Below are 26,199 nucleotides of genomic sequence, written 5' to 3'. Positions count from 1 at the left end.
ACGAATTAAGTTCTTAACCCAGGGTACCACTGTAGTGATGTTCAGCTGCCCTCCTAGTGAGACTCATCCCAGTTGCTCTGATTCTGTATGGCATTTCTGAAGCCAGGAAATATGAAACGTGCCAAGTCTGCAATTGATTTGTGCTCCATTCATAAAACAGTCCTCCCTCCCTCCTTCCCTCTCACAGCCACACACCACATACCTTCCTGCGGGGAAAAAAAAAGATTTGGAAGAACCTGCCACATTCTGGCAAGCTTGGTTGCTACGGTGTGTTTCTGAGGGCTGAACTTCATGTGATGTTAATTGCATGAGAGGAGCCCTTAAGGAATGTATTTGCTGTAGTTAAGATGCAAATCAACAATCATAGCTCCCTATTTACATTTTTTTATAAAAAGTGCACATGAAATGCATTCACTCAATTAACATCAAGTCTGCTTTCTCCTTGGCTCTTCTTTTCCCACTCTAGAAACTGCTGGCTTTTTTTATTATTATTAAGAAAATGTTTATTTTTATTTCTGTCCTGCACCATCTGAAGAGATGCTGCTGGACTTCAGTTTCCATCACACCTGGACACACCAGGATGGGGGTCAGAGTCCAATAATATCTGGAGAGACCCAGCTTCCTCACCTTGGTGTTAAGCTTCAGACCAGCAGAAAAAAGAAAAGATAAAGAGCGGTGGATGAAACAGACAAGGCCCTGTCTCTGAAAGGCCTTACAAGCAAAATAAAACAAATAAATGGGACTGGAGGACAAGTAGCTACAGAATGCTAAAATGTGGTTGCACGCTCAGCCGCAGAGCCCCACAACCTAACCACCGAATGGTAAATGAATGGTCATGACAACAGTCTGGGATTTAAAATGGCCACAACTTTATTGATTTCAGATGTAGGAAGCCTTGGCCTATGCACTGGCCGTGTATCCCCTCAGCCCCCGGGGGATTGCGGCATGACAGGGTCTATTTGGGGGTGGAACAATCGCAAAACGCAGGTTTACGCAAATGGCCACCTAATGCTAAGGGAAGCTCTATGGCTCACTAGCCCTACACACTTGGCTCTTTGGACAGAGACTTCCCCCCAGACCCCTCTCACTGGGTATCCTGTTAACGCCGCCACAGGGAATGGGGGGTAGGGTAGTCACCACTTCATGACACTCCAATTGGATGAATGACTATAGAATTCCGCCCAAGGCTTTAACCGCCAAAGTTGTTACTAGTGCTATGGGGAAGGCGAAACCTGCAGAGCGGGGAAAATTCCTTCCCAGCCCTGAATACGACACCTGTCAAGAGACCATAGCAAAGCCCACCTAGCTGAAAAGGAATGGTTAAAGCAAACAAATGGAACTGGAGGACAAATAGCGATGGGATGCTAAAATGTAGATCCAAGCTTCTCCATATGACAGTTCTGAAGGATGGGTAGGTGCGACTCCCAGGTGATCTCACTATTACAAATTAAGGATCACAAATTACTTGAAAAGCGGATGGCGTTTTGATCATCAATAAGTACTTTCAGGAAATTCCAGGGCTCCACATGCAACGAGGAAATGTGTAACAGACAGCATTATAGTAATGTTTCCGTTGGCAGTGATCAAAAGCAGCAACTCTTCTGAAAGTGTTAATGGAGGCGTCGATTACAAGGACGCTGCCTGAGAAGCGAAAGCCTTGGCATAAATATGAGCAGGGCTGGTGCTCTAATGTGGCACGGTGAGGCACAGGCTTCAAGTCTGGTGGATCACAAAGGGCAGCAGATTGTGCTTCCTGTCCCTGACTGCTGCCACCAGGCAAGTAATCAGGCGCCTGGTGCGAGGCCAAAAATTGGTGCCCCCAAATGGCTCTTCTCAAATATGGATCTCCTCAATATGGATCTCCCTTCGGCTCTGTGTCCTGTGCAGGGGAACTGCCCACACCATCCGAAATCTGGTGCTGCTGCTATAGCCACCGCCATGTTCAGCATTCAGCCGACTGTGTCTGCTACGAAAGCAAGGGTGTCCACCATAGCTGCTGTTGCTGCACACTCACCAACTCATTGACTGGGCATGGACCAATGTCTTCACTGGCATGGCAGCAGAGCCCACGTCTCCTTGATCAGAGGACAGAGTCCTACCTCAGAGCGAGGCACTGTGGTTGAGGTGACCAAGGAGAGCGCTTGTGTTGCCGCAGCTTTGCGTGGCAGTGGCAGATGGCTACAAACATTTCAAATCCTCTGCTAAACAGATAATTTAACAGTATTCGACACCACCGCTGTGATGTGGCAGTGGCATGGGGGTTCCTGGAGGCCATCTCAGTTGCAAAGAGGAAAGGACCTTTCTGCAGATTGTGACATTGTGTGGCAAGGGTGGCCTTGGATTGGTAGAGGCCAAGGAAAAAAGGAGGCGGAGCAAGAACAAGACAGCCCTAGGTAGGGAGGAGGAGGAGCAGGTAAGGAGAGGACAAGGACATAGAACCGTAGAATTGTAGAGTTGGAAGGGACCGGGAGAGACACCTAGTGGTGTCTCCCAACTCTACAATTCAATGATTCTATGAAGTTCCTGCAATGCATGCATGAATGAATGAGTGAATGAATGAAACTTTATTTGCAACAGCCGTCGGCCATAGCAAAAAAAGAGCATTGCGATATACACAGAACAAAATAAAAGTCAGTTATATAAAACACAGTTCTGAATCAGGAGTCAAATAGTGGACCTTATTCTGATTGCCCCAGCTAGAAACCTTGCAACCTTTGCAGCCATCTGCTCCTCTTGATCTGCCAGGAGAAACGACACTGTGGCAGTGGTTGGGCAACCCGGAATGATCAATAAAAGAGCATGAATCTTTTGCCCAATGTGGGGCTTGAACCCACAGCCCTGAGATTAAGTGTCTCATACTCTACTAACTGAGCTATGCCTCAGAGCTTGAATAGGTAAGGTAGGCAGCATCAACTAAAACCTGTTCACACATGAGTTGGGTGAACAGATACACTTTAGTGTTGCATGGGATTGGGGTTCCGCCCCCCCCCCCCATATACATAATGTGACCTTCAGAGAACTGAAAGCGTAAAGCTGCTCATTCGAGACTTTAGGGGAATGTGGGCAGTGAAAAAAAGGACCAGCATGGTCCTTAATCAGCTCACGAACCAAGGCATATGGGTGAGAAACTGCAGCTCAGAGCTCTTCCAGCCAGCATGTTTTTCAAAACACTGGTTGTTTTAACCAAGTCTCAAACAGAACGAATGCCTTGTCATGTCAGAAAAGGTTATGCTGCAAATATTGCAGAATGATTGATTAAAGTAAGACAGATTTATAGGTCACATCCTCTAATGGCAACAGAAGCATTCATTTAATTCTCTCGTAATAGGGTAAGGATATGTAACAGGAAGCCCTGTCCTTTACCGGCAATGCATCCTGGCAGAAGTTTCCTTCGCAGCTAATTTAGGTCTGTAGCAGAGAAACAGGAGTGACAGGAAAAGGCACCTCAAGGAAGAAGCGCCAGCTATCCGGACAGGTTTTGTGCCGCAGTCCTTGCTTTGAACTACGCTGCCCAGGTTGATTCTGATAGCCTTTCGCCTGCCCCTAAGACTAGCAGCTCCTGTCAACCTAGCAGTTCGAAAGCACATCAAAGTGAAAGTAGATAAATAGGTAACGCTCTGGCGGGAAGGGAAACGGCATTTCTGTGTGCTGCTCTGGTTTCACCAGAAGTGGCTTAGTCATGCTGGCCACATGACCCAGAAAAACTGTCTGCGGACAAATGTCGGCTCCCTCGGTCAGTAAAGCGAGATGAGCGCTGCAACGCCAGAGTCTTTCACGACTGGACTTAACTGTCAGGGGTCCTTTACCTTTACCTTTAGGACTAGTAGCAAAACAGCTCATGTGACTTGCAAGTGAGCCACCCTGCCAGGAGAAGAAAGCAACAACTTCTGCAAGCGCAGTGGAACTTCACCTACCTCTCCTTCCTCCCCACTGTGCTCTCTGCACTTCTACAAAATCTTCTCCAGAGCAGATTTTTTTTTTGGGGGGGGGAGGTTCTTGGGGGACTCTGGGCAGCTTCCAACATATATAAAAAAACCAAAACATTTCACGTTTAAAAACTTCCTTACACATCTGCCTTCAGGTGTCTTCTAAAGATTATATAGTTACTTATCTCCTTGGTACTGGGGGGGGGGTCACATAACTCCATACCCTCCAACATTTCTCCCATGAAAATAGGGATGTCCTAAGGACATGGGTGGCGCTGTGAGTTAAACCACAGAGCCTAGGACTTGCTGATCAGAAGCTCGGCGGTTCGAATCCCCGCGACGGGGTGAGCTCCCGTTGCTTGGTCCCTGCTCCTGCCCACCTAGCAATTTGAAAGCACGTCAAAGTGAAAGTAGATAAATAGGTACTGCTCCGGCGGGAAGGTAAACGGTGTTTCCGTACACTGCTCTGGTTTGCCAGAAGCGGCTTAGTCCTGCTGTCCACATGACCCGGAAGCTGTACGCTGGCTCCCTCGGCCAATAAAGCGAGATGAGCGCAGCAACCCCAGAGTTGCCCATGACTGGACCTAATGGTCAGTGGTCCCTTTACCTTTACCTTTAAGAAAAAGCATTCCAGGATCAAATCAGAAACTGGGACGGTTTCTGTAAATCCGGGACTGTCCCTGGAAAATAGGGACACTTGCATAGGGTCTACTCTTGAAGCACTTGTTTCAAACGCACCATGATTTAATTGCATACGACTCTTTCTTCTGGGATTTTGTGTGTATGTCTCTCAAGCAACAAGCCGGGTGTCCTTGGAGGAATGAAACTTTCAGAAGCACATTGTGAAATATTAACTTGGGGAGATGCTCCACCTATGGCTTAAGAAGATGATAACAAAGGTAGAAGAGGAAGTAGAGTCACATCTGCTGAGCAATGTTTAAGAATGTCGACTTACCAGATTCTGTTGACATAGCCAATAGAATTGCTGGAATTTCTGAGACATGAGGAGCTGAGCACTTCCCACGGCGCTCCGGATCTTACCTAGAACTGAACAGGCAAGGTGGTTGCCGTTAGTATGGGTTTGAAGCAAAAACAAAACAAGGCACCAATACTTTTGTGTTAACAAAAATGTTAAGCAGGGAAATCCTGTCATTGAGAACTTTTCTTCTTAAACCCTGTTCAAGGAAGAAAGAAACCCAGAAGTCCTATTGTAACTGTTGCATTTATTTTGTCAGAATCTTAAAGAGGAATTGTCCTGGGGATGGTGGGGCGGGGGGAAGGAAATGAAATGATTTTCTCCATTGCTAAAAAATATAGTGAAATCACACTTGCAAGGTTGGGTAAGGTTGTGTGTGGTTTGTTTGTTTTTTGCTAGATATTGGTTTAATTTTTGCACTAGGTAAATTGCTCTCCTTTGCTCACTCATCTGTTTACAGAGGATCCGCAGGCAGTGGCAGTTGATGCCCAATGGACTTGGTGGGACTGCTAGGAGGTCACAGAGGCATGGTGAATGAGAAGTCACAGAGGTCTGGCCAAGTTCTTCTGGTTATCCCCCTTGCACAGATACACTTAAGCATCACAGTTGCTTATTTGCTGGGAGAAGCGTGAGTGTGGCTCCCCACCTGTTCTGGTTCTCTCCCCCTTCCACCTTTTCAAATAAACAGTGTACACTGGTACTTTTCAGTTTTAACAATACTTAGCACCTACTTTGGTTCAGAAGAGGGTCACTGCTGCCCCCATTTCTAAATTGGGTTCCTGCCGCAGTAATTGTTCACCACTCAGAAGTAAGCCCCACTGAGCGCCAATGGAGATTGTTCCCTGGTTAGCATGAACAGGATTGAAACCTGAATAGGTTGGTCTTAAAGGTGCCACAAGGGAGCCCATAAGTGACATGCTTAACTGGCATTGTAATTAGCTAAGAAGTTGCAAGGTATCCCATTAATAAGGACGAAGGGTGAGATCCAACGGCACTTTCCACATTCACAAATTATAATGTTGTAGTTGCTGCCTGATTTGATGTTTTTAAGAGTGAATTTGTAGCTGATTGCACCTTTGGTCAAATGTCACTGTTATTAAGAGAGTGAATTTAGGGTTTACATTTCCACACTAATGGCAGGTTCTGGCCAAACTCAAAGTGCTACAAAAGCCTTAAACGGCTCCGGACTGCAATACCTCAAGGACTGCCTCTCTCCATATGAACCTGATCAGGCCCTGAGATCATTCTCTGAGGCCCTTCTTTGTGTGTCTCCTCCATGAGACGTCTGGCAATATGAGAACAGGTTATGAACATGCAGGGATAGCCATTTAAAAACTTTATTATTTATTAATTAGTTGGTTGCCTGGTATTCCAGAATTCTGATTTGGGGAAGTATAGATTGGAAGAAGAGATATGTGTCTGCCTGAGGTATGACGAACGTGGTTACAGTGAGGAAATTTTGTCTGCAGCTAATGGTTGCTGCTATGAGCTTATAGCTCTCTTCTGAACTGAGCTCGTAAACTGGCGGCTTTCACTGGTTGGAGCAAAGTGGCACAAAACAGATGTCTCCCAAACCATACCTACCGACCCACTAGCCACACAAATGGAAATATTCTGGAGTCATTTCAGATCTTTCACAAGAGTTGGATATTTTGCAATAGTAGAATCAGTGGGGTTTTGAGTACAGTATTCCAATGAATACTAACTGAATAACAATGGTGTTCTGTGGCAGCGCACACACACAAATTAAGAAAATCAGCAACTATGCCACTATAAATTGTAAGTGTAGAAAGGTTCTCAGAGGCAATCCACTGAAATCATTAACATTGGATCTCACCCTAACTTACAACATGTTCAGCAAAGCAAATAAGCTTCATTTTTTGGGGACTTTATTAGAAATGATTACACTCTGTTCTGGAATCCAAGGTGAATTTTGAAAACTCAGCACATGTTTTTGCATGTGTAAGTCAGTTGTTGCTAAGTGCCCTTGAAATAAATGAGACTTATAAAGTATGAATAGCTCCCATTACATTGTTCTTAACATTACTTAGAATGTGAATCCCACTGTTTTCAGTAGCGCTTACTCCCAAGTGTGCGAGATTTTTAAGCCATGACTAACGTTTGTTGGATTTTACCTACATGGTGTGAGTTTCCTTATGGAAACTGCAGAATACATACAGGTCCCGTGAACAAATAAATACATGTATTTAAAAAGTGGCTGACAGACAAGCTTGCTGAATCCTAACACTCTGAATTTGGGTTGGTTCATTGCTTATTTCAACTCAATGATGTTGACACAGGGAAAGGCTGCTTCGTTTGTGATGACTTACAGGCTCAGCCATTTACCCTTGCATAATTTCATTAACTTGAAAGGTGTAGGATTGCAGCCATAATCACCAATGTTTTGGTTTTTTTTAATTAAAATATTGCTTGGTGAAATGTGTTAGCATTTGACCCAGCTTAATGAACAGAATGAGGAGAAATTAGCTGAAGAGGAAGGAAATGGAAGAAGAGGATGGAAGGGAAGGTGCTAAAATAGCAGATGGATTATTATAACACATATTGCTTCTGCTTTTTTTTTTTTAGTTACTTAAAGCTGTTGAGTTAAATAAATATCCCCAAGTGGGGATTCATTAATGGACATTGATTTCTGCTTTCTTGTGTGTAAACATAGTTTATTCTGGCTTCCAAGCAGCCTCATCCTGAAAACACAGGACGAGCTTAAAGCAAGCATTATAAACATGTCAGTCGCATTGAAAGTTTAAGGAGAGTTAATCCAGCCAACAGAGGTATCTCTCTCTCTCTCTGTTTGGAATAAAACACAGACATAGGTCCCTTCAAGTACACTAGGAACTTTACTATCAGGAATTATCATGCCTGGGTCATGACAATCTGCCACAAATAGTCCATTTCATTGATTCTCTCCCCTCTACGCAATTACTATGGCACCAAGTGGGGAGAAACCCATTATCCATATTCCCAGTACAACCCTTTGGCTGTCCCTGCAGCCATCTCCCCATGTATTGGGGATTGAATGTCTGCAATGTGGGTTCTCCTCTACTTGAGTAGGCTCCAAGTGTGACACAGAACCCTGATTTTTCAAGCTATTATTTGCTGCAGCTGTTTCTTTTGCTAATACTTCAAGCAGTGGTGGAGCTGCAGTCAAAGGAGCCCAGTGGCATTTCGATTAGCCACAGAACGATCCAATAGGAATGAGTCTATAGCATGATTCTTGGGGGCAAATGATGCCTGCTCCCACTGGCCAGTAGGGAAGGAATTCAGTTCACTTCACATGTACGGGCAGATCTACTGAATTCACACTTTCCGAGACAATTCGAGAATCAAAATGCAGTCATCCCTTGATCTGAATTTTGCAATGTGGTTCTACATCCAAGTAATGTGCACAGAAGAACTGTGCATAACAATTCATATGTTGGTGAAAATAAGTTCACAAAATGCATTTTGTTAGGGGGAATTGATTTGTAAAAGGTGCAAATGCAACGAAATTGCAAACAGAGGAGTGTAAGTTAGCAGACCTGCATGCTGAAATGCTGCTGAATTCTCAGAAGGATTTGGCAATTTTGTTTTAAATCACACATAGATGTGGAAATGTGAGCAACTGAATGTAGGAGTGAAAAAAATGGAAGGAAAAAAAAAAAACACTGATAAATTTGAACATGCCTACGAGCCAGTGAGGGCAACTATCTCTCTCCCTGGGAACAATGGAACATCATGGCATAGGATGTCTTTGCAGAACACAAAAAACGAACTACTGCTCACTGTGACTGTGCAGCAGCTACACTCCTCCCTGGTCTACTTTTACTCCTGCACCACACTTTGCAGATTGTCTGACCCCAGGCTTGTGGCTAAGCTCTCTCCTTGCAAACCACAAACTCAAGCCAAGAGCAAACTGTACACTATGAACCAGACCATACAAAGTAGGCCCCAAAGCTGAACCAATGGAATTCATCACAACAGATTACATGGGTACACATAACTGGACACACCACAAAGTGGCAGTCATATTTTAGGCTGGCAGCTGGAAAGAATGGTGCGGCAGTTGGAAAGGATAGTGGAGTCAGACCAAAGGATTATTTTTCTTGACTGGTATTATGAATGAAGAGAACTTGGCTCAAGAATAAAGAAAGTGGATTCTCAAGCAGTAGAGCTACTTTTCGGCCACCCTGAAGTGTTGTTTCCATTGGGATGTTCCAAGGGAAACACCTGAGGGCCGCCTTGACTACAACTCTGCCACTGCTTCACGTGGCAGCAAACTTCTTTTTTCTTTCTTTTTTTAAAAATGGGGAGTGAGGAAAGGCCCAAACCCTCTTCTAAAAGTAAAGGTAAAGGGACCCCTGACCATTAGGTCCAGTTGTGGACGACTCTGGGGTTGCGGTGCTCATCTCTCTTTATTGGCCGAGGGAGCTGGCATTTTTCCACAGACAGCTTCCGGGTCATGTGACCAGCATGACTAAGCTGCTTTCTTGCAAACCAGATCAGCGCACGGAAACACCGTTTACCTTCCTGTTGGAGCGGTACCTATTTATCTACTTGCACTTTGATGTGCTTTCGAACTGCTAGATTGGCAGGAGGAGGCACCGAGCAGCAGGAGCTCACCCCGTCGTGGGGATTTGAACCGCCGACCTTCTGATCGGCAAGTCGTAGGCTCTGTGGTTTAACCCACAGCTCCACCCACATCCCTCGTAAACCTTCTGCTACCTCATATTAAATAATGATGAGTTTCCACATAAAAAGATAATGGATGCTAGACAACTCCTAATGATTGCCCCAGACTTTGGGGTGCCTTTTCAATCTGCCCTCATAAATCAACAATGAAAGTCTGGGATGAATTGTCCATGCCAGCTTTTGTTGTAGCAGGCATTTTGAATTGTGCCTGGAGTTTGGGGGCGGGGAGTGGAGCTGCTTGAAAACTGGTCAGATATGCCCTGAGTGGCCAGTTTCAGTCAGCCATCAATCTTGTTGCTGCATCTCGAGAGTAATGAGAACCTCAGTGACTTCAGTTGGATGGGAGCGAGTTCCAATCAAGGTATAAATGGATTGCGGATCTTGTTGCATGGGAGGGCCATATTGGCAGAAGTAGAGCACACTGAGACCAGCTGAGAATGCCCATTTTAAAATGAGCTAAGCACTGATGTTAGCTGATGGCACTCATGTTAGCTCTTCACATTTCAGAGACTGGTTAAAGTGACAGGGCAGGGGACAGAACAGACTGAAATCTATATCTAAGTCTTGCAGGCCGCTTTTTAAATTTCACTTTGAGTGATTCCTTGTCTGTTCAAGCAATTGAGACACTACCTGGGTAACAAACGGCTCACAGAATGAATCTCGCTTTATGCCTAGGAAGCTTGAGGAATTGGTTTTCTCTGAATTCTGATAGAACTGACCTGCTGTAAAATGTGCAGATTGAAATGGATGGTATCCAATGTTAGTCATATTCAGAGTAGATCCATTTAAATCAATGAACTTTAGTAACTCAAGCCCGTTTATTTCAATGGATTTAATCTGAGTTTGACTGTATTGGATATCACACAATGTAATCATTCTTCAAATTTTGTATTTCTCCAAATTTGGCAATACAGTTCTCAACTATAAAAACAAAAGTACCAAAATGCATTAAAATGTGTATTTTAGGATAAAATACATGTAGAAATTTGTATAGTGAGATAAACTATGATGCTAAACAGAATTCTGATATTTTAGCTTTATGTTCTAATTGATTTTCTGTTATTGTTTTCTAAAGTATCTCCGTTGTAGAAGTGGGTTCTTAAGATATATTTGATTTAAATTCACTGATGGATCTGACTAATTTAAAAAGAGAATTCATTAAATAAATCTCCTTTCGTAAAGTAAAATCACACACACACACACTGAAAATCCTGCCTCAGTTTTATTGATAGCTATCATAAAGATATGTATTGGTCAGGGTTTTCAATTCCAGACCACACATTTTCAGTCTAGCTAAATTAGAAAAATGAATGGCCAAACAACTTATAAAGTGCACTTTGCAAAGTGTGCAGTGTGCTTCTACCCTTTCTATCATGGAAGCACATCAGGTGCCTTTGGAGGGGCCGACTTGGGCCCCAGATTATGGGTGCCCAGTGGTGTGTGACATGATGCGATGTCACGATGTCACGTTGTGTTGTAATGACATGATGCCACATTGTGTGTGCCCTAGCGGTGTCTGGGGACCCCAGAAGTCGCATCCGAGGCCCCAAAAGGCCTCAAATGTGTCTTCTGGGGCTATGTGAGGCACTGGAAGTCACACTGGAGGCCTCAGACACCATTTCTGGTCTCCTCCACGATGTGGGTTTTTTTTTGTGGGTGCTCGAGCCCCCAGGGCCCCCTATAGTTGGGGCCAGTGGGTGCCTTATTCCTGACCCAGCCACACTCCTGCTTCTTGATGCTGCTGTCACTAAGCTGCTTAAGAAGGCCATATTCCACAGAGCCTGTTTTGTCTGTTTATAGGGGGAAATTAAGGTAATCTATATTCCACCATGCTATTGCTATAGACCAGAAGAAAGGTAGGCACAAGAACCTAGGCAGGATTGTGCCCACTGGTTCCACTCCCAACCTGTGGAGTTAGGCATACATACAACTGTTCACCCAGACTTCTCAGTCACACAAGGCCTTCAAGAACCAAGCTAGAATCACTTTCTACCTGTGCTTGCAGTATACATCATGAGAACAGGGCCAAAATGACTGTTAAAAATAGTCATGAAGTTATCTGTCCCTATTATCCATGCTAGCCATTGAAAGTTCTCTAAGCAGTATGCCCCTGGTTTTCAGCCACCCAGGGAAAAAGAGCAAATGGTGGCCTGTAAATTTACCAGAGGCACCTGGCAGCTCATTACCAGGTGCAAAAAGTGTACTAGGGCCAAATCTGTTCTTTGGTCTGATCTAGCAAAGTATGACCTGAGATTGCTGGCTTATACGTATGAATTGTTTCTGCTCTGAGGTGGCCACTGGCTCTGCTTGGCACATCCCATTTGGAAATCCATACATTCTAAGCAAAACCCCATAAGATTTATCCTCCAACCTGCCAGTCAAACTTGATACCTTCCTTTGCTGTCTCCTGCACGCATCTATGGTGGGGCAATCAGAGAAGAAGAAGAAGAAGAAGAAGAAGAAGAAGAAGAAGAAGAAGAAGAAGAAGAAGAAGAAGAAGAAGAAGAAGAAGAAGAAGAAAGAGAGTTTGGATTTGATATCCCGCTTTATCACTACCCAAAGGAGTCTCAAAGCGGCTAACATTCTCCTTTCCCTTCCTCCCCCACAACAAACACTCTGTGAGGTGAGTGGGGCTGAGAGACTTCAAAGAAGTGTGACTGGCCCAAGGTCACCCAGCAGCTGCATGTGGAGGAGCGGAGACACGAACCCGGTTCCCCAGATTACGAGTCTACCGCTCTTAACCACTACACCACACTGGCTCTCCAGAGGCAGTGTCTTGGGAGCGGGGGAACTGGGATGACTGTTTTGTCCTCCTCCCTTCTATCAGGTTGATTATTCTGTCCACAGCAAAAGCTGCCTTGCATGTCCAACTACCCAGGGAATCAGAAGCAAAAACTACAGCCCAAATGAGTTAGACCATGAGGCAGTATACCTGCGAGGCAAACTCCTAGGGTCTGTTTTCAATAGCTTTGCAAACTCCTTGAAACAGCACATTCACAACCAAAAGAGGATTGACTATGCTGCGGGTGTATAATATCTGGTGTTACTTGGACACGAGTGGAGCTTTAGAATCTCACTGCCACCGTGTTTGCTCAAATCTGCATTCACAGAAAGCAGCCTTGCCTTTCAAACCGCATGTCTACTTTGGCTAAACCTTTATTGGTAGGCATAAATCACAGAAGATAAACAGCATAAACGTATTATGCCATCAATATTGTCTGGTTGTATCTTGGAGAAGATCTACTCAGGCTACATTAATATACAGAGATGGACAAGCACTGACACGTTAAATATACAGACTTTCCTGTAAAGCCTACTGGAAGCAGTATTTCACCATAGAAAGTAGTAGCACCTGAATGGTTGCCTTGAGCCAAAGCGACTTGCGCTCATCAAGGAGTGTTCATGTCATGTATGTCGATCAAGATGCATTTCAAGCTGTGACAAATCCCAGAGTCTGCCACAGCAAAGGACAATAAAGAGACCACGATAAATCTGTTAGCCTTTAAGATGCCACAGGACTCTTTGTTATTTCAGGCTGCGATATCACGATGCCCTCTTGAGTGTGCGCTTATCAACCCATGAAGGCGCAAAAGTGTCAGATGGTATGTGATGAAAAACCAGGAGAAAAGAGCTTTTCATCGGGAAGACTCAAACAAGCCCCAAAGCAAGCATAACTCTTTCTCCACACATATCTGTCCTCCATTTCTTTTAAGAAGGCTTCCTTCTGAGGAAGCCCCATGGGAAATAAGTAGGTATGCAGAAGCTTGAACTGCAAAAGGGAATTATTTGGTTATATTGTTACATGCCATGGCTGTTGGTGACCATTGGGGCTAAAGGCAGGGAGACCAACCTACATTGCAGTAGGAAGGCAAACGGCATTTCCATGCGCTCTGGTACTTGTCACAGTGTCCTGTTGAGCCAGAAGTGGTTTAGTCATGCTGGCCATATGACTTGGAAAGTTTCTGTGGACAAACGCCGGCTCCCTCAGCCTGAAGTGAGATGAGTGCCGCAACCCCATTGTTGTCTTTGACTGTACTTAACCGTCCAGGGGTCCTTTACATACATTATGCGATTCCTGGTGTCATTTTACAGGGGATGAGTGGTGGTGAACACGTCTGTTTGGAGTAACCCCTCCATCCTTCCCCACACCGATGCTGTGTCCAAACACAGGACACAACCTGGCTTCATTTCGAAAGAGGCACACCCTCCCCCTCCCAGTTGGTTGTTTTTTTAAATAATAATAAAGTGTTACTCTTGTTATACAGCGTCATGAAGCGTTTCCTTGCTGTTTCCAGAATAAAATGCTTTTTACCATTGGTGGCAATATTCTCTGGACCCCTGTTGTCAACCGAATAAAAGACAATAGGTGGTAATAGATTGTAAACAAAGAGGCATAGAGTGCTGAGCTCGGTAGTATAATGCAGTCTGCAAAGCAATTCCCCCTCTTCCTGTTGAGGATGGATGCCTTGATCAGCACTGGAAATGCCCCGTAAACCCAAGCATGGCATCTACTGCTTATATAATGTGATTTGTTTCATATTTTTTATGAACAGAATCAGTGCCACCCTAAGATTGCTTAAGCCCACCGCAATGCAACAGGTGAGGCTGGGCTATTGAGCCACCTTCCCAACACTGGCATCCCTGCTGCTTACCTGGATGGGGATGGGATAGGGCCTGGCAGTGGAAGAGGGGTGCACAGGAACACTGGCAGGGTCATGGGATTGGCTGCACCAATATGCCTATGTGGCCCCCACATTGCCGCCACCCTGCCCCACCCTAGCCACCCTAGCAGGTAAGCAGCCAGGAGGATGGCTCAACAGCTCAGTCCCACCAGTTGCACTGCTATGGGGTTCAAGCAATCATAGTGTGGCACCAATGATGCTTGTGAAAATACGGAACAAATCACACTGGGTGGACAATATTTATACTGAATCACGATTACCATCCAAAGTGGAAACACAGAATAAGCCCTCAAAAGATTCTGAACTTTGGACATGGGAATTAAAAAATGCAATGCAGTTGGGATTTCTTTCTTTTCTCTTCCCTGTATCTGAACGTAACGTAACGTAACGTAACGTAACATAACAACAACAATAGTATAATATAACTTTTAAAAAGTTAGCTGCTACACCAGTGATGTAAAGTTACAGAAAATTCTGAGAATTCATGGGCCATGTTCTGTTTCTTCCTTTCCTTCAAATTTCAAGAAATTGTATTTTATGTTTCTGTGGGATCAAATGTGAATTCTCTTTCATATTTGGAAATCACAGACTACGGGGAATATATGTGTGTGAGCTTTTCTATGTAGATAACTCAATAGGTTTTAACTTCTATAGTCCCAGGAGACTTATAACATATAGAAGCAAAATCCCAAAGGTGCATCGTACGCAGTGCAAATAATCAAGAGGTCAGCATGCTATCCAACAACAACTTGCCTTAGAAACTTCTTCCTTTTACTACTACTACTACTATACTACAAAATAAAGTTATAGGTCTTTGATTTAATAAGAAGGGTTGAGTTTTATCAGATTTAGCCGAGGGATCACAGCAAAAATAAAAACATTAAAGAAGCACTAGACAGTTTCAGAAGTACCCTAAAAGAAAATGCAAAATATGGCTATGGTCTTACTTTCTTCAGAAAGATCGTTTTCTTCTGCTTCTCTCTCCATCTCTTTACACCATCCTTCCATCCTCTTGGTCTCAGTATGTAGCAATTTCATAAACCAAGAGCCATCTCGTCGACATGGAGACATCCGCCCTGTTTCAACTGTCTCAATGGCTGGTTCCAACCAAGGTTCAGGTGGTGGGAGATTGGAGGTGTCTACTTGGGTCCTATAATCTTCTCTGTAACTAAACAGCCCCTGTGTCCGTACAGTTCTTACCGCACCATATTGAGTAGGGGTGCTGGGTTCTGAATGCCGCTGGAAAGAGCCACCAAACTGAAGTCCCTTGTCCTCCATTGTTATGTGTCCTGGAAAGCCTTCGAGTTCCAGGTCAGCCTGAACCGCTGTTGTTACACTATTTGAGCGCTTAAACCGCCCATGCCTGGAGAGGAACGGAAAATAGCACACAAATCCACATAATGCCCAAAATACTTTATTTTTGCCTGATAAAATCACAATATCTCAACTCTGCAGACATTCAGAATCTTTTATCATTACTGTTCAGAAATATTAATAAAAAACAAACATGGTTATTTGAATGAAGCAAGTGAATGAAGCCTACTCTACATAGGACACAATGGGACTATTGATCAGAAGAACGATACTAATGAAAATCATTCAAGCCACCTTTGGAAGAAAACATTGATTTGTTCCCACAGTAGAAAACAAAGCACCTCATTTGTAAGTGAACTGGAGAGAACTGTTTGCAAATGCCGCAGTGACTCAGATTATCACTAAACCAAATAACAGCAAATAGATGAATGACCAATCTTAAGGTCTAAAACAGGGGTCAGCAAGCTTTTGGGGGGCTGGGCCGGTTCACCACCGGTGGTGGGCTGGAGTGTGTGTGTGCATGCGCACATGTGCATACAACAGAGGGGGCTTCTCTCCCCCCTCTCTCCCCCAGCCCCTCTTGTCCCCTTGCTTACCTAGTGAGCTTCCAAGAGGCAGAGGCTGGTGGCGGTGGCGGAACAAGCAGCCCAAAAGCGCTGCTTTCGGGCTGCTCATTCCTCCTCCGCTGATGATGACAGCCTCTACCGCTCGCAAGGGCAGGCACAGGAGCCACGCTTGGCAGAGTGGTGGCAGCATAAGCAGTGGTGGCAAACAGCTTGCTCCGACGAGGGGCTGCTGGAAATGTACTCGGCCAGCTCAATCCAGCCCCTTCCTCCTCTCGGCCACGCGCAGCTGTTGCTTGCCCATTGGCCAGGGCCTCAAACCTTAGCAGGCGATTGGCCGAAAATTTGCTGCACCAGGAGGAGGGAGGGAGGAGGTTCCACCACGGTGAGGGAGAGGGGGGAAAATGTCGGCAGGAAAAAAATGGTGCCCGCGCCATGAAAAGAAACCACTGCGGAATCCCCACGCCGATCCATGGAACAGGCCATGGGCTCATGGGCTAGAACCGGCCCATGGGCCTTAAGTTGCCGGCCTCTGGTCTAAAATATGTAAATATTCTCTGAGAGCTCAGTTTGGCTTGATTTTTTATTTTTATTTTTAAGGCAAGGCTTAAAGGTATTTCTTTGCCAATCGGCTTTTGGATAAGCCAAACTGGAGTAGCTATCATCCAACGAGACGGCTAGCAGTGATGTTCTATGTGGTTGTATAACATGCTGCTTGTCGGGTTTTATTAAACAAATTTGTATTGATTTTCATTGTGTAGGTAGTAATACTTTGGTGTGTTTTTTAATGTGACTTTTTAAAACAGTAAGCTGCTTTGGGAGAAATAAATAAATAGAATAGATATTAATTGTGGGGCAAGGTTGCTCATAGCTATTATTCAATGATTTTTAATAATGGGAAAATGTTCACATGTAAACACACCAAATACATGCATGTATATGGTACATGTTTTCTTGAAGACTCACACCACATTATATCATGTACACACATACACACATTGAGCCTTTGCTTGACATACCGTTTATCATCTTCCACTTGCACTCCAACTGAGTGATATTCCCGTAGGCCTCTGCTCTCGGTATCTGAATCAGTTGCTGTTTCCACCTAGTTCAACACAAAAGATAAATCTGCAGAAGTGAACATTGAAAACCTGGAATTATTACTACCTCGTGGATTTAAACTAACATTACATTTCTCTCTTTACGAATAGCAGTCCGGGCCCAAACATGTCTATGAATGGATCAGACACACAGATTGCAGCGCAGGTTATCTGCAAGGAGGTGTATTTGAGATCACAGGATGGGGCGGGGGGGGGGGAATCTCATGGAGTGAAATATTTCAAATAGTGTGTGCTGTTGTATATTACAAAACTGCAAGGAGCAACTATGGCTCTGTTTTGTCATTCTTCCCACGTACTTTGAAAACCATGTTGAATGAACACATGGAGTCGCATTGTTCTTGACATCTCTCTTCTCGACCACCAGAGATTCAAAGGCTCCTTATGTGCACAGTCTTGTAGTACCTGATCAAAACTGAACTTTTAATTCAGGATGGATGGATTAGTTTATTTCCAGTCTATGCCAATTTTGTACAGTATGTGGTTATTCATAGGTCTGTCCTGTTTGTACATTAATCAAAATCCGCATGAAAATTCGTGTTTAAAACTATGCAATTAGAGATGTATTTCATCACAAATTATTCACTTGCATGTATATTTTATCTGAATGTGCACATTTCTAAATGGATTCTATGTTAAAACATCCAATTTAAACATTTTTGGAACTGAGAATTGTACTGCAAAGCTTTGCAAAATCTGAAGGAGAGTAAACCTTTCAGTCTGCACATTGGACAGGGAGGGGCAGATCAGAGCAGTTTGTAATGAAATTCTCAGAAACTGAATTCCTCGAGCATACTTTCTTTAGTTAAGTTAGATTTTAAAAGTTCTGACTGTTACGTTCTCAGTGCCAGAAAAATCAATACAAGAGGCATATATCTTGCTCCAAGTTATCGTTCTATGCAGCTTGCCAGGGCTGACACTCTCTAAATACCCCAGCGATTACTTCCATGTTTTAATACCTTTCATTTTCTTGCCATGCCTAGAAGCAGAAACCATTGCCAAATGAGGATTTTCTATGCAATTTGGCAAGCTAAACATTTTAGTGCTAAGTGCACAAAAATAAATCTGGGCAGTGGAGGGGACCCTCTCCTCAATATATATGTATATGCTTTTAGTGTTCAGGTGGGGAGAAGTTTACCTGTATGCCTGTAAAATTCAGGAAATGGACAGTAATGGGCACTTTACATAATTAAGCTTGCAATAAAACAAACATTTCTGCTACTACTAATAGATATAGCACTGGAATGCTTCACCTCATTATTATGAATACTAGTAGTAATATACTGCCCTTTGTCATAATACCCAAGGCTTATGTACGCATGCTTCCTAGATATTTCCCTGGGTGCAGGGTGCCCTAGTAATTTGAGAGGCTGCTGTCTAAATTGGATTCCGTTCCCAACCCACCCCCATCCCTTACACTCTCTATCATTGCATCAAAGGCTGTCTTTAAGCCTCCAAATGTTATGTACAGAGAAACATCTTTGTGTTGTAAGTATGGAAAGACCAGCCAGTGATCTGCAGTAGAGTAGACTGGTCCTTTCAAGGTCCTTTCTCGCCAGGAAATAACTTGTTAGTTGCAGGGATGGAATGTATCCTCTGCACATGAACTTTAGAAAGGAGGAGGGATAGGTACCTGAATTGTAAGGCATCCAGGTGAGAGGCATGTCAGACTTCCACTTCCTTTGCTTTATATGCACATTTCCCAGGCCACACAGACCTACCAAGGTTAAGAGATCTGCTAGTAAATGCAGGGCTGGATGTGATAGTCACTGCTGACAGTGCAGAGCAGATTCTTGTCTCCCTAACCCTGCTGGTTCCATGCTGTTTCCACACATATGTCATGTGTGTTATGGTGTCATTGCATTTGTTAATTGTTTAATGCCTCACCCCACAGTGCCATTTTATGATTTCTAATATTTAGGAACAGGAAATCGACATCAGTAGCATAATCTGAGCTATAGAATGAATGCTAATTATTTGATAAATCTATCGGTGGTAGCTATAGGAGCCGAAGGTTTATTAGATTCTTTTTTTTTGTAATCTCTTACTGAAAACAGATCACAAGGATTTGAAGTTCAAGGGAAAATGGGAAAATGGCAGTGATAAAGGAAGTAACAACACATTTCCCCCCCCAAAACAGCTTGCTTTTGTCTATTACTACTAGCACTGAAGATTATCAGCAGTTATTTAACACCATGAAGGCAGGAAAAATATGCTATGAATTGTCAGACTGTTTTTAGAAAGGTGAGATGGTGCCATAAAAACAGCTTCTGTGCTTTGTTGGTGGAGTTATAATACTATATCTGTTCACTGTGAATATTATTAAAAGGAGTTCATTAAATGACAGTGTGTAATTCATCACTGAAACCTCTGGAAATTTTGCTTGCTTCCTAGAAAAATATCCTGAAAGAATGGTTGACCACAACAGCAACTAAAACAAAAAAATGATAGCATATATATTTATTTGTTTTGTAACACCTTCCTTAAGAAACGATGTTCAGCAAATATTTGATCCTTACAAATACAGTGGTACCTCTGGATGCGAATGGGATCCGTTCTGGAGCCCCATTCGCATCCTGAAGTGAATGCAACCCACAATTCGCCGCTTCCGCACTCCGTTACTTCCGGGTCATGGTGGAGCGCAACCCAAAAATGCTCAACTTGAAACATAGACATCCCGAGGTATGACTGTAACTTGAGTTTCATACTGAAGACCTCACGATTTTGCATCTAAACCAGTATTCCTTGACCTTTTAGAGTGTGAAAGGCAACCAAATTAATGACCGTATATGCTCGAGTATAAGCCGACTTTTCAGCACATTTTTTATGCTGAAAAAGCACCCCCAGCTTATACTTGAGTGAGGGTCCCTGTCGGCAGTGGCGGAGGAGGAACGAGCAGCCCGAAAGCAGCCCTTTCAGACTGCTTCTTCTTCTTCTGCCACTGCTGCCACCAGCCTCTGCCTCTCGGCACCACCCTAGGTAGGCAGGAGGAAGGGAGGAGCTGGGGGGAGAGAGAAGCCCCCTCTGCTGTGTGTGCATGTGCACGCACACACACACACTTACTCCAGCCCACCAGGAGGTTTGTGGTGTGGTGAACCGGCTTATACTCGGGTCAATAAGTTTCCTGAATTTTTTGAGGTAAAATTAGGTGCCTCGGCTTATATTTGGGTCGGCTTATACTTGAGTATATACGGTAACAAATTCACTAATTAGTTAACATTTTTTTTAAAAAACCCTACAAGAAGATGTAAAGGATGGCAATATTTTCTCAATCTTCTTAAGAAAACTAACTGTATACTGTTAGAATGGGTCTTTTGGGGCAGACATTTATCCTCTCCAAAGTTAACATGCTATCCATATTATTACTTAAGCCTATATTTTACTGTTGCTATCAAAGGGTTAAAAGAGTAGCAGAAACGCTCTAATCACTGAGCAGCTGGAGGTCATTAGGCTTCCAGGAACATGAGTCTGTATAAATAGTCCCCCTGTTTGTTTGTTCTTCCCCTTCTCCCTTTTGGGTGTGTGTTTTGCTGAGATGTGTGGTTCGTCGCCAGGGTTGTTTTTTGGTGTTTTGTAAATAAACCTTATTTTTGATTTACAAACCGCATGCTCCAGGACTCCTTTTTGGGAAGATGCTGCCTCTCCTGCCCTTCTTAGCTGCTGCGCGAAATCCTCTGCCGTGGTGAGACTTTTAAAGAAGGAAGTGCACTGGGCATTTACATTAAACTAATTAAAGTTTAATGGGACAATGAGGTGATTAAAAAGAACATGAAAGTGTATGTCTTAGATATTCATTTGATAGCCAACACCTTGTAGATGTGAGAATAATAGTGAGATCTCTCAACCTGCAAAGTTCCGGCAGTGATCTGGGTTAGACAGTAATGTTGAAAACAGAACCTTGGTATCTTCTAAACTAAATTTAGATCAGCATAGGCCTTTTCATTGATCTTTCTGCTACCCAGTCTTAGAATAAGAATGCCTAGAACCTTGTGGGGTTGTTGTTGTTTTAATTAAAAAACCCAACCCCACAAGGTTCAAAATCCTACGTCATAGGAGCTTTATGAACCTGGCAACGGTCTGGATTCAAATGCCGAAGTGGTGACATGAATCCACGAGTGTGGTCTTGTGTACTTGCTGCTTATCTCCTCCTATTAGTGAAGGTCACAACAAGGAAGCATTCAATGTGGCTCTTTTGGCCAGTGTAAAGCAAATTAACATATGTAAAGATTCAAGAGAGGCCGACCGAGAGTGGTGGTGGTGTTTTCCGGCACCAGTGTTGCTGTGGCTTACCAGGAGCAGGGCAGGGAGGTTTGAACTGTGTCGATACTCCTGCAAATATCTTTTCTTGTACAAGGCCATGGATGTTCTGCTTTATTGTATGGTGGGGTGGTACCTTACTAAGATATACTCGGAGCAAAGCCCATTGAAATCAATGGACAAGTTAGTCATGACTCGGTTGGATACAAGCCATGGAATATATTCTACATATGAAGAAGAAGAGTTTGGATTTGATATCCTGCTTTATCACTACCCAAAGGAGTCTCAAAGCGGCTAACATTCTCCTTTCCCTTCCTCCCCCACAACAAACACTCTGTGAGGTGAGTGAGGCTGAGAGACTTCAGAGAAGTGTGACTAGCCCAAGGTCACCCAGCAGCTGCATGTGGAGGAGCGGAGAAGCGAACCCGGTTCCCCAGATTACGAGACTATCACTCTTAACCACTACACCACACTGGCTCTGAAATACCTTAGGCGTACCCAACAAAGTAGCTCTGTTAGGGCAAGAATGTTTGGCTGTGTAAAGTAACTTTTTTTGCCCTCTTCTCTCCCCATGTGCTCCTGAAATCTGTTCTGGGTTTCCCTTTAACCCTCCGGAGCAGACCTGAGAAGTTTGTGGGGGGATGGGACGAACGGATGGAGGAGAAAGACAGGAAATCCTATCTCACAAATAGAACTACTTGGTTGGATCCTGCCCTACAACCATAGGCCTAGCCTGCAGCAGAATCATGGCATCTGGGGTACAAGAGTACCAGTGTTTCCTGCAGTGATTACATGACCTGTGAAGGGGAAACACGCACCCATTGGGTGTGTATACTGGGGAGCCAAAACTGACTGCAACATTCTGTTGCGTTCCCCTAAAGGTTTAGATATGTGTGTCTCCCCAGTTGGTTTTATTGATGGATTTTATTGTATTTATTTGAATGCGATCAGAGAACACTTGGGATATAAATAAAAATAAAATAAGTATTATGCATGCTCTAAGAGGGGAAATGGCAGCCGAATTCCCATGGAATTCCCGTAAAGTGTGGGGTGGATCTAAGACAAGGCTGAATTATAAAAGAAAACAAGAGTAGGGGGAAGCTCACTTGCAGTGTTCCAAGTAATCTGGAGGGATATTTAAAACAGAGACAGTATTTTACTTCCAAATTTCCCTTGTCAGCAGAGAGGCTATAGCGTGGAATAGTGTTGATGGCATAACTCCCGCTGGCTTAAATACTGTACGCATGATTGCTTTTATTCCTCTGAAAATCTGAGTTTTGTAACAGCTCTGTATGAAATTCCTACTAGAGTCGGTAGCTGATTTCCATCTGCAGAGCCAAAAAGGTTAAAATGAAGAGTGTCAAGAGTAGCTCACTGCCTTAAGTTAAGCTGCAGTCCTCCGCACTGCTACCATTGGCGTACAAACCTTGTTAAAACAGAGTGTGAGTTTAAAAAATCAGTAATTGATGAGCCTGCTATGAATGGAAAGACATGCAGGTGCAAAGCAGTGTCACCGCACAGCCATCTAATGAGAAAACTCGGGCTGCCGTTAATCAAATAAGTATGTAAATAAAACCAATCTCTCAGGAGCCTTTAATACAGGCTTCACTGGGAAAACCCACAAGGTTTATGAAGCACATGATTTCCTGCACTGTAAACATTAAAAGTCAGGATGCTTTTATTTATTGCAACCCTGGCAATAGGTATACGACAAATAATGTTTGTCATTTGCCGTACTTGAAAGGAAGCAATAGACACCGAACATGAGATGCCTCGTTGCTATAGAGATTCAACGCTTTCTGTGCAAATTGCTGGGCAAATATGTGAAGTACACAAAACAAAACTAGCTAATAGGAAAAGCTCTTATAAAAGACATCACCTTTAAAGGCGGGACGACTGTACAGGACAGATGACAACATCTGCCAGCACCTCCCCTGTTTGAGCAGAGAAGCCTGATCAGGAAAGGAATCCCTTGAAACCCAAACTATCAAAGACTCTTCAAAGCTTTCTTTATTATCATCTATCTAAGCCTCACCCCTTCTCTTTTTTAAATAAATAAATAAGTGACTTCATTGCAGTACTGCAGCGTGAATCGTTAAGAGCTCCACGCTTAATTACTGCCTAAGCATACAGAAAAAGAGCTGACCTGAACATTTTATGTTGACGCTAAATTGAATTCTATACATTAGCTGTAGGCCCATAGCAAAGTCACAGAGGGAGATATATGGATTTCTATCAAAGCCCAGTGGCATTTTATATGCCTAGGACCTTGGCTAAAGCTGCACATTACCAAACTCCTGGAAGGAGTGCTTTTAGAAGATCTCTTTTAAATGAGACATATCTAATCAGGAAGCTTTTCACAACATCTCTTTAAACCCGGCAATAATTATCGTCACTGGAATAGCTTTTGTCTAAAAGGGGCAGTAATTCTACTTAATGAGGATGGTTTCTCACAAGGCAACCACCATATTCCATTATATTTGAGATGGAGTAGAGACAGTTGTGCTACCTTTGGAGTCAACAGCAATCTCAGCATTCAGCATTTTACCATAAGGAACAAGGTAAAAAAATAATAATGCAAGTGTGCTCTCCCTCCCATCCTTTGGTAACAAATGAGCTGAACCTAATAAAATGAATCGAAATATTGGGGTGCATGTTACAGAACTCCTGAGATCCTTTCAGAGGTCAGCCTTATGACCTTTACTTAAATGGACAGTTGTGTTCAAGAGGCTTTCAGTGACCACTGACCTCGAAACCTGACAGCTACTGAAAAATATTATTTTGAACTTTAGATTGGTAAATATTTTATTTAGTCCATTGGATAATCCCAAGGTATACTGGTATTTTTTTTTACCAGCAGTTACCTACTCATTTCAAGAATATATACAAGTAGGTATTAGCACTAGGGCTAACTGTAACTATTATTGCTTATGGAGCATCATTCTTGTGACCAATGGTGCTTAGTAATCACCAGTTGTAAAGGAATATACTCCCAACTGCAACACCATATACACAGCCAAGTATTACTAGTGTAATCCAACTTTTGGTAATAATACTTGGGGGGATGTTTGCTCACAGCTGCTCACTCTGTATTTCTCCCTCAGCATATGACCAGCAGTAACCTTACAGTTTTGTGGTAGAGTATTTTAAGGCCTGATTCAGATTGCAAAACGAGGTAGTACAGTCCTTACAATTTTAAAGTAAGTTTCAGGCAGCGAAAAGCATTCACTTGAAAGCCTCCTTATGTGAAGACTGTCACCATGTCAACAACTGAATATATACAAGCTGATGAGGGTCTGTTTCCATATGGAGATGTTTTCAGATGAATAATCTGAAAGCAGGGACTATACCGCCTCATGGTTTACTTCCACATCTGCCCTCTGTTTCTTCAAGGTACCCCTCACCAACAAGTGAAAAAGAAGAAGAAAAGTCACTAGTAACATTCAGTTTCTACCACAGTTTCATACATGGGACAGAGCTGCCATGGACATCCTTAAGTATAAGCCTATATGGACAAGTATTTAAAATACTAGCAGAGCAGAAGTGCTTTTAGTTACTGGTGCCTGCACCATGCAATGCAGTGCTCTTCCTTTTCTAGCGAAACATGGAAGAACAAACAGCCTATGTCAGGACTTCTCCTTCAAGGTCGAAAGAGGGTCCATGTTTCTACTAGTGGCAGGATTCTATATAAAGGACTCTGAATTTACAGAGAGGAGGGAGAGGGAGAGAGAGAAACATGTTGCTCACCTGTGTGGCTGAGCAGTATAATTTTCATATCAAGCATTAATGACAGGCAACTTGCCTAGAGATATATTCATTCATTTTTTTTCTTTCCAGGCACTGCACATTGGCTGAACCATTTTCTGCATGGCCACATAGCTGTGATGTGAATGACAATTAACGCTAAGCAGCCAGGGAATGTTGCTCAAGTTATTAGGAGCCACTGAAGCTGAATGACTCATTTTGGTACTATTTACGGAGCTGAGGAGGTGAACAGCTTGCCGCAGAACAGATGTTAATCAGAGGCTACCTGAATCCCTATCGAAGAGCGCCGACTCTTAAGGAACTCCTCCGCTTTCGACACGAGGATGGCCTTGTCGCTGGTTCGCACTGAGGGGCTGTGGCTCTCAGGCCCGTGGCGTTGCGCCGCGGCCGTTTCCATAGCCAGGTTCATGGCCTTGTTGCTATCCAAGCTGTCCGTGGAATTGTACATCCCTCGACCGTCCTGAGGCCACGGTGAAATCCTCTGAGTCCGGTTATCGTGATAGGCATCCTGGGTGGATTCTGTGCTGCTCTGTGCTGTAACTGAGATGAGTGGCTTTGAGGTTGTACGAGGGGGTACAGGAGGTGGTGTTTTTTTGTAACTTGTGTAAGTTACAGCTACGGAAGAAATTAAGAGAAAGAAAACACGATTAATAATAATAATAATAATAATAATAATAATAATAATAATAATCACTGTTGTGATTTATAGGGTGGGTGGGAACTGTCAGAGGACGATTATGCTGCTTAAAAAAACAGGAGGCAATTATGAAATATGCTCATCTGTGAACCTCACAATCAGCACAAATTCCCTCTCACACACAGAATGGGTAGCCATAGCAACAGGTTCATTTCATTTCAAACAGGAAACAATGACTGTGAATGTTCCTCTTGCACAAATGAGAACCCTCAGCC

The 26,199-nt window shown here is 43.5% G+C and overlaps 1 protein-coding gene across 12 annotated transcripts in view; it reads right to left on the bottom strand.

The window, feature by feature from the left end:
* DLGAP2 (DLG associated protein 2) overlaps window positions 1-26,199 on the bottom strand; it is a 414,439-nt gene that overhangs the window by 15,102 nt on the left and 373,138 nt on the right. For all 12 annotated transcript variants that reach the window (XR_014166924.1, XM_081906060.1, XM_081906056.1 and 9 more), the window contains 4 exons: window positions 25,553-25,902; window positions 17,167-17,252; window positions 15,218-15,633; window positions 4,882-4,973 (listed from right to left, as the gene is read on the bottom strand). Coding sequence is in view for 11 of the 12 variants with exons in the window: in XM_081906060.1 (XP_081762186.1) it covers window positions 4,882-4,973; window positions 15,218-15,633; window positions 17,167-17,252; window positions 25,553-25,902 (944 nt within the window). In the remaining variant the exon portion in view is untranslated. The remainder of the gene's footprint in view (window positions 1-4,881; window positions 4,974-15,217; window positions 15,634-17,166; window positions 17,253-25,552; window positions 25,903-26,199) is intronic.

The sequence above is a fragment of the Podarcis melisellensis genome, assembly GCF_964234715.1.
Source record: "Podarcis melisellensis genome assembly, chromosome: 3".
NCBI classification, from domain to species: domain Eukaryota; kingdom Metazoa; phylum Chordata; class Lepidosauria; order Squamata; family Lacertidae; genus Podarcis; species Podarcis melisellensis.
This window is presented reverse-complemented; position numbering and strand designations above follow the sequence as displayed.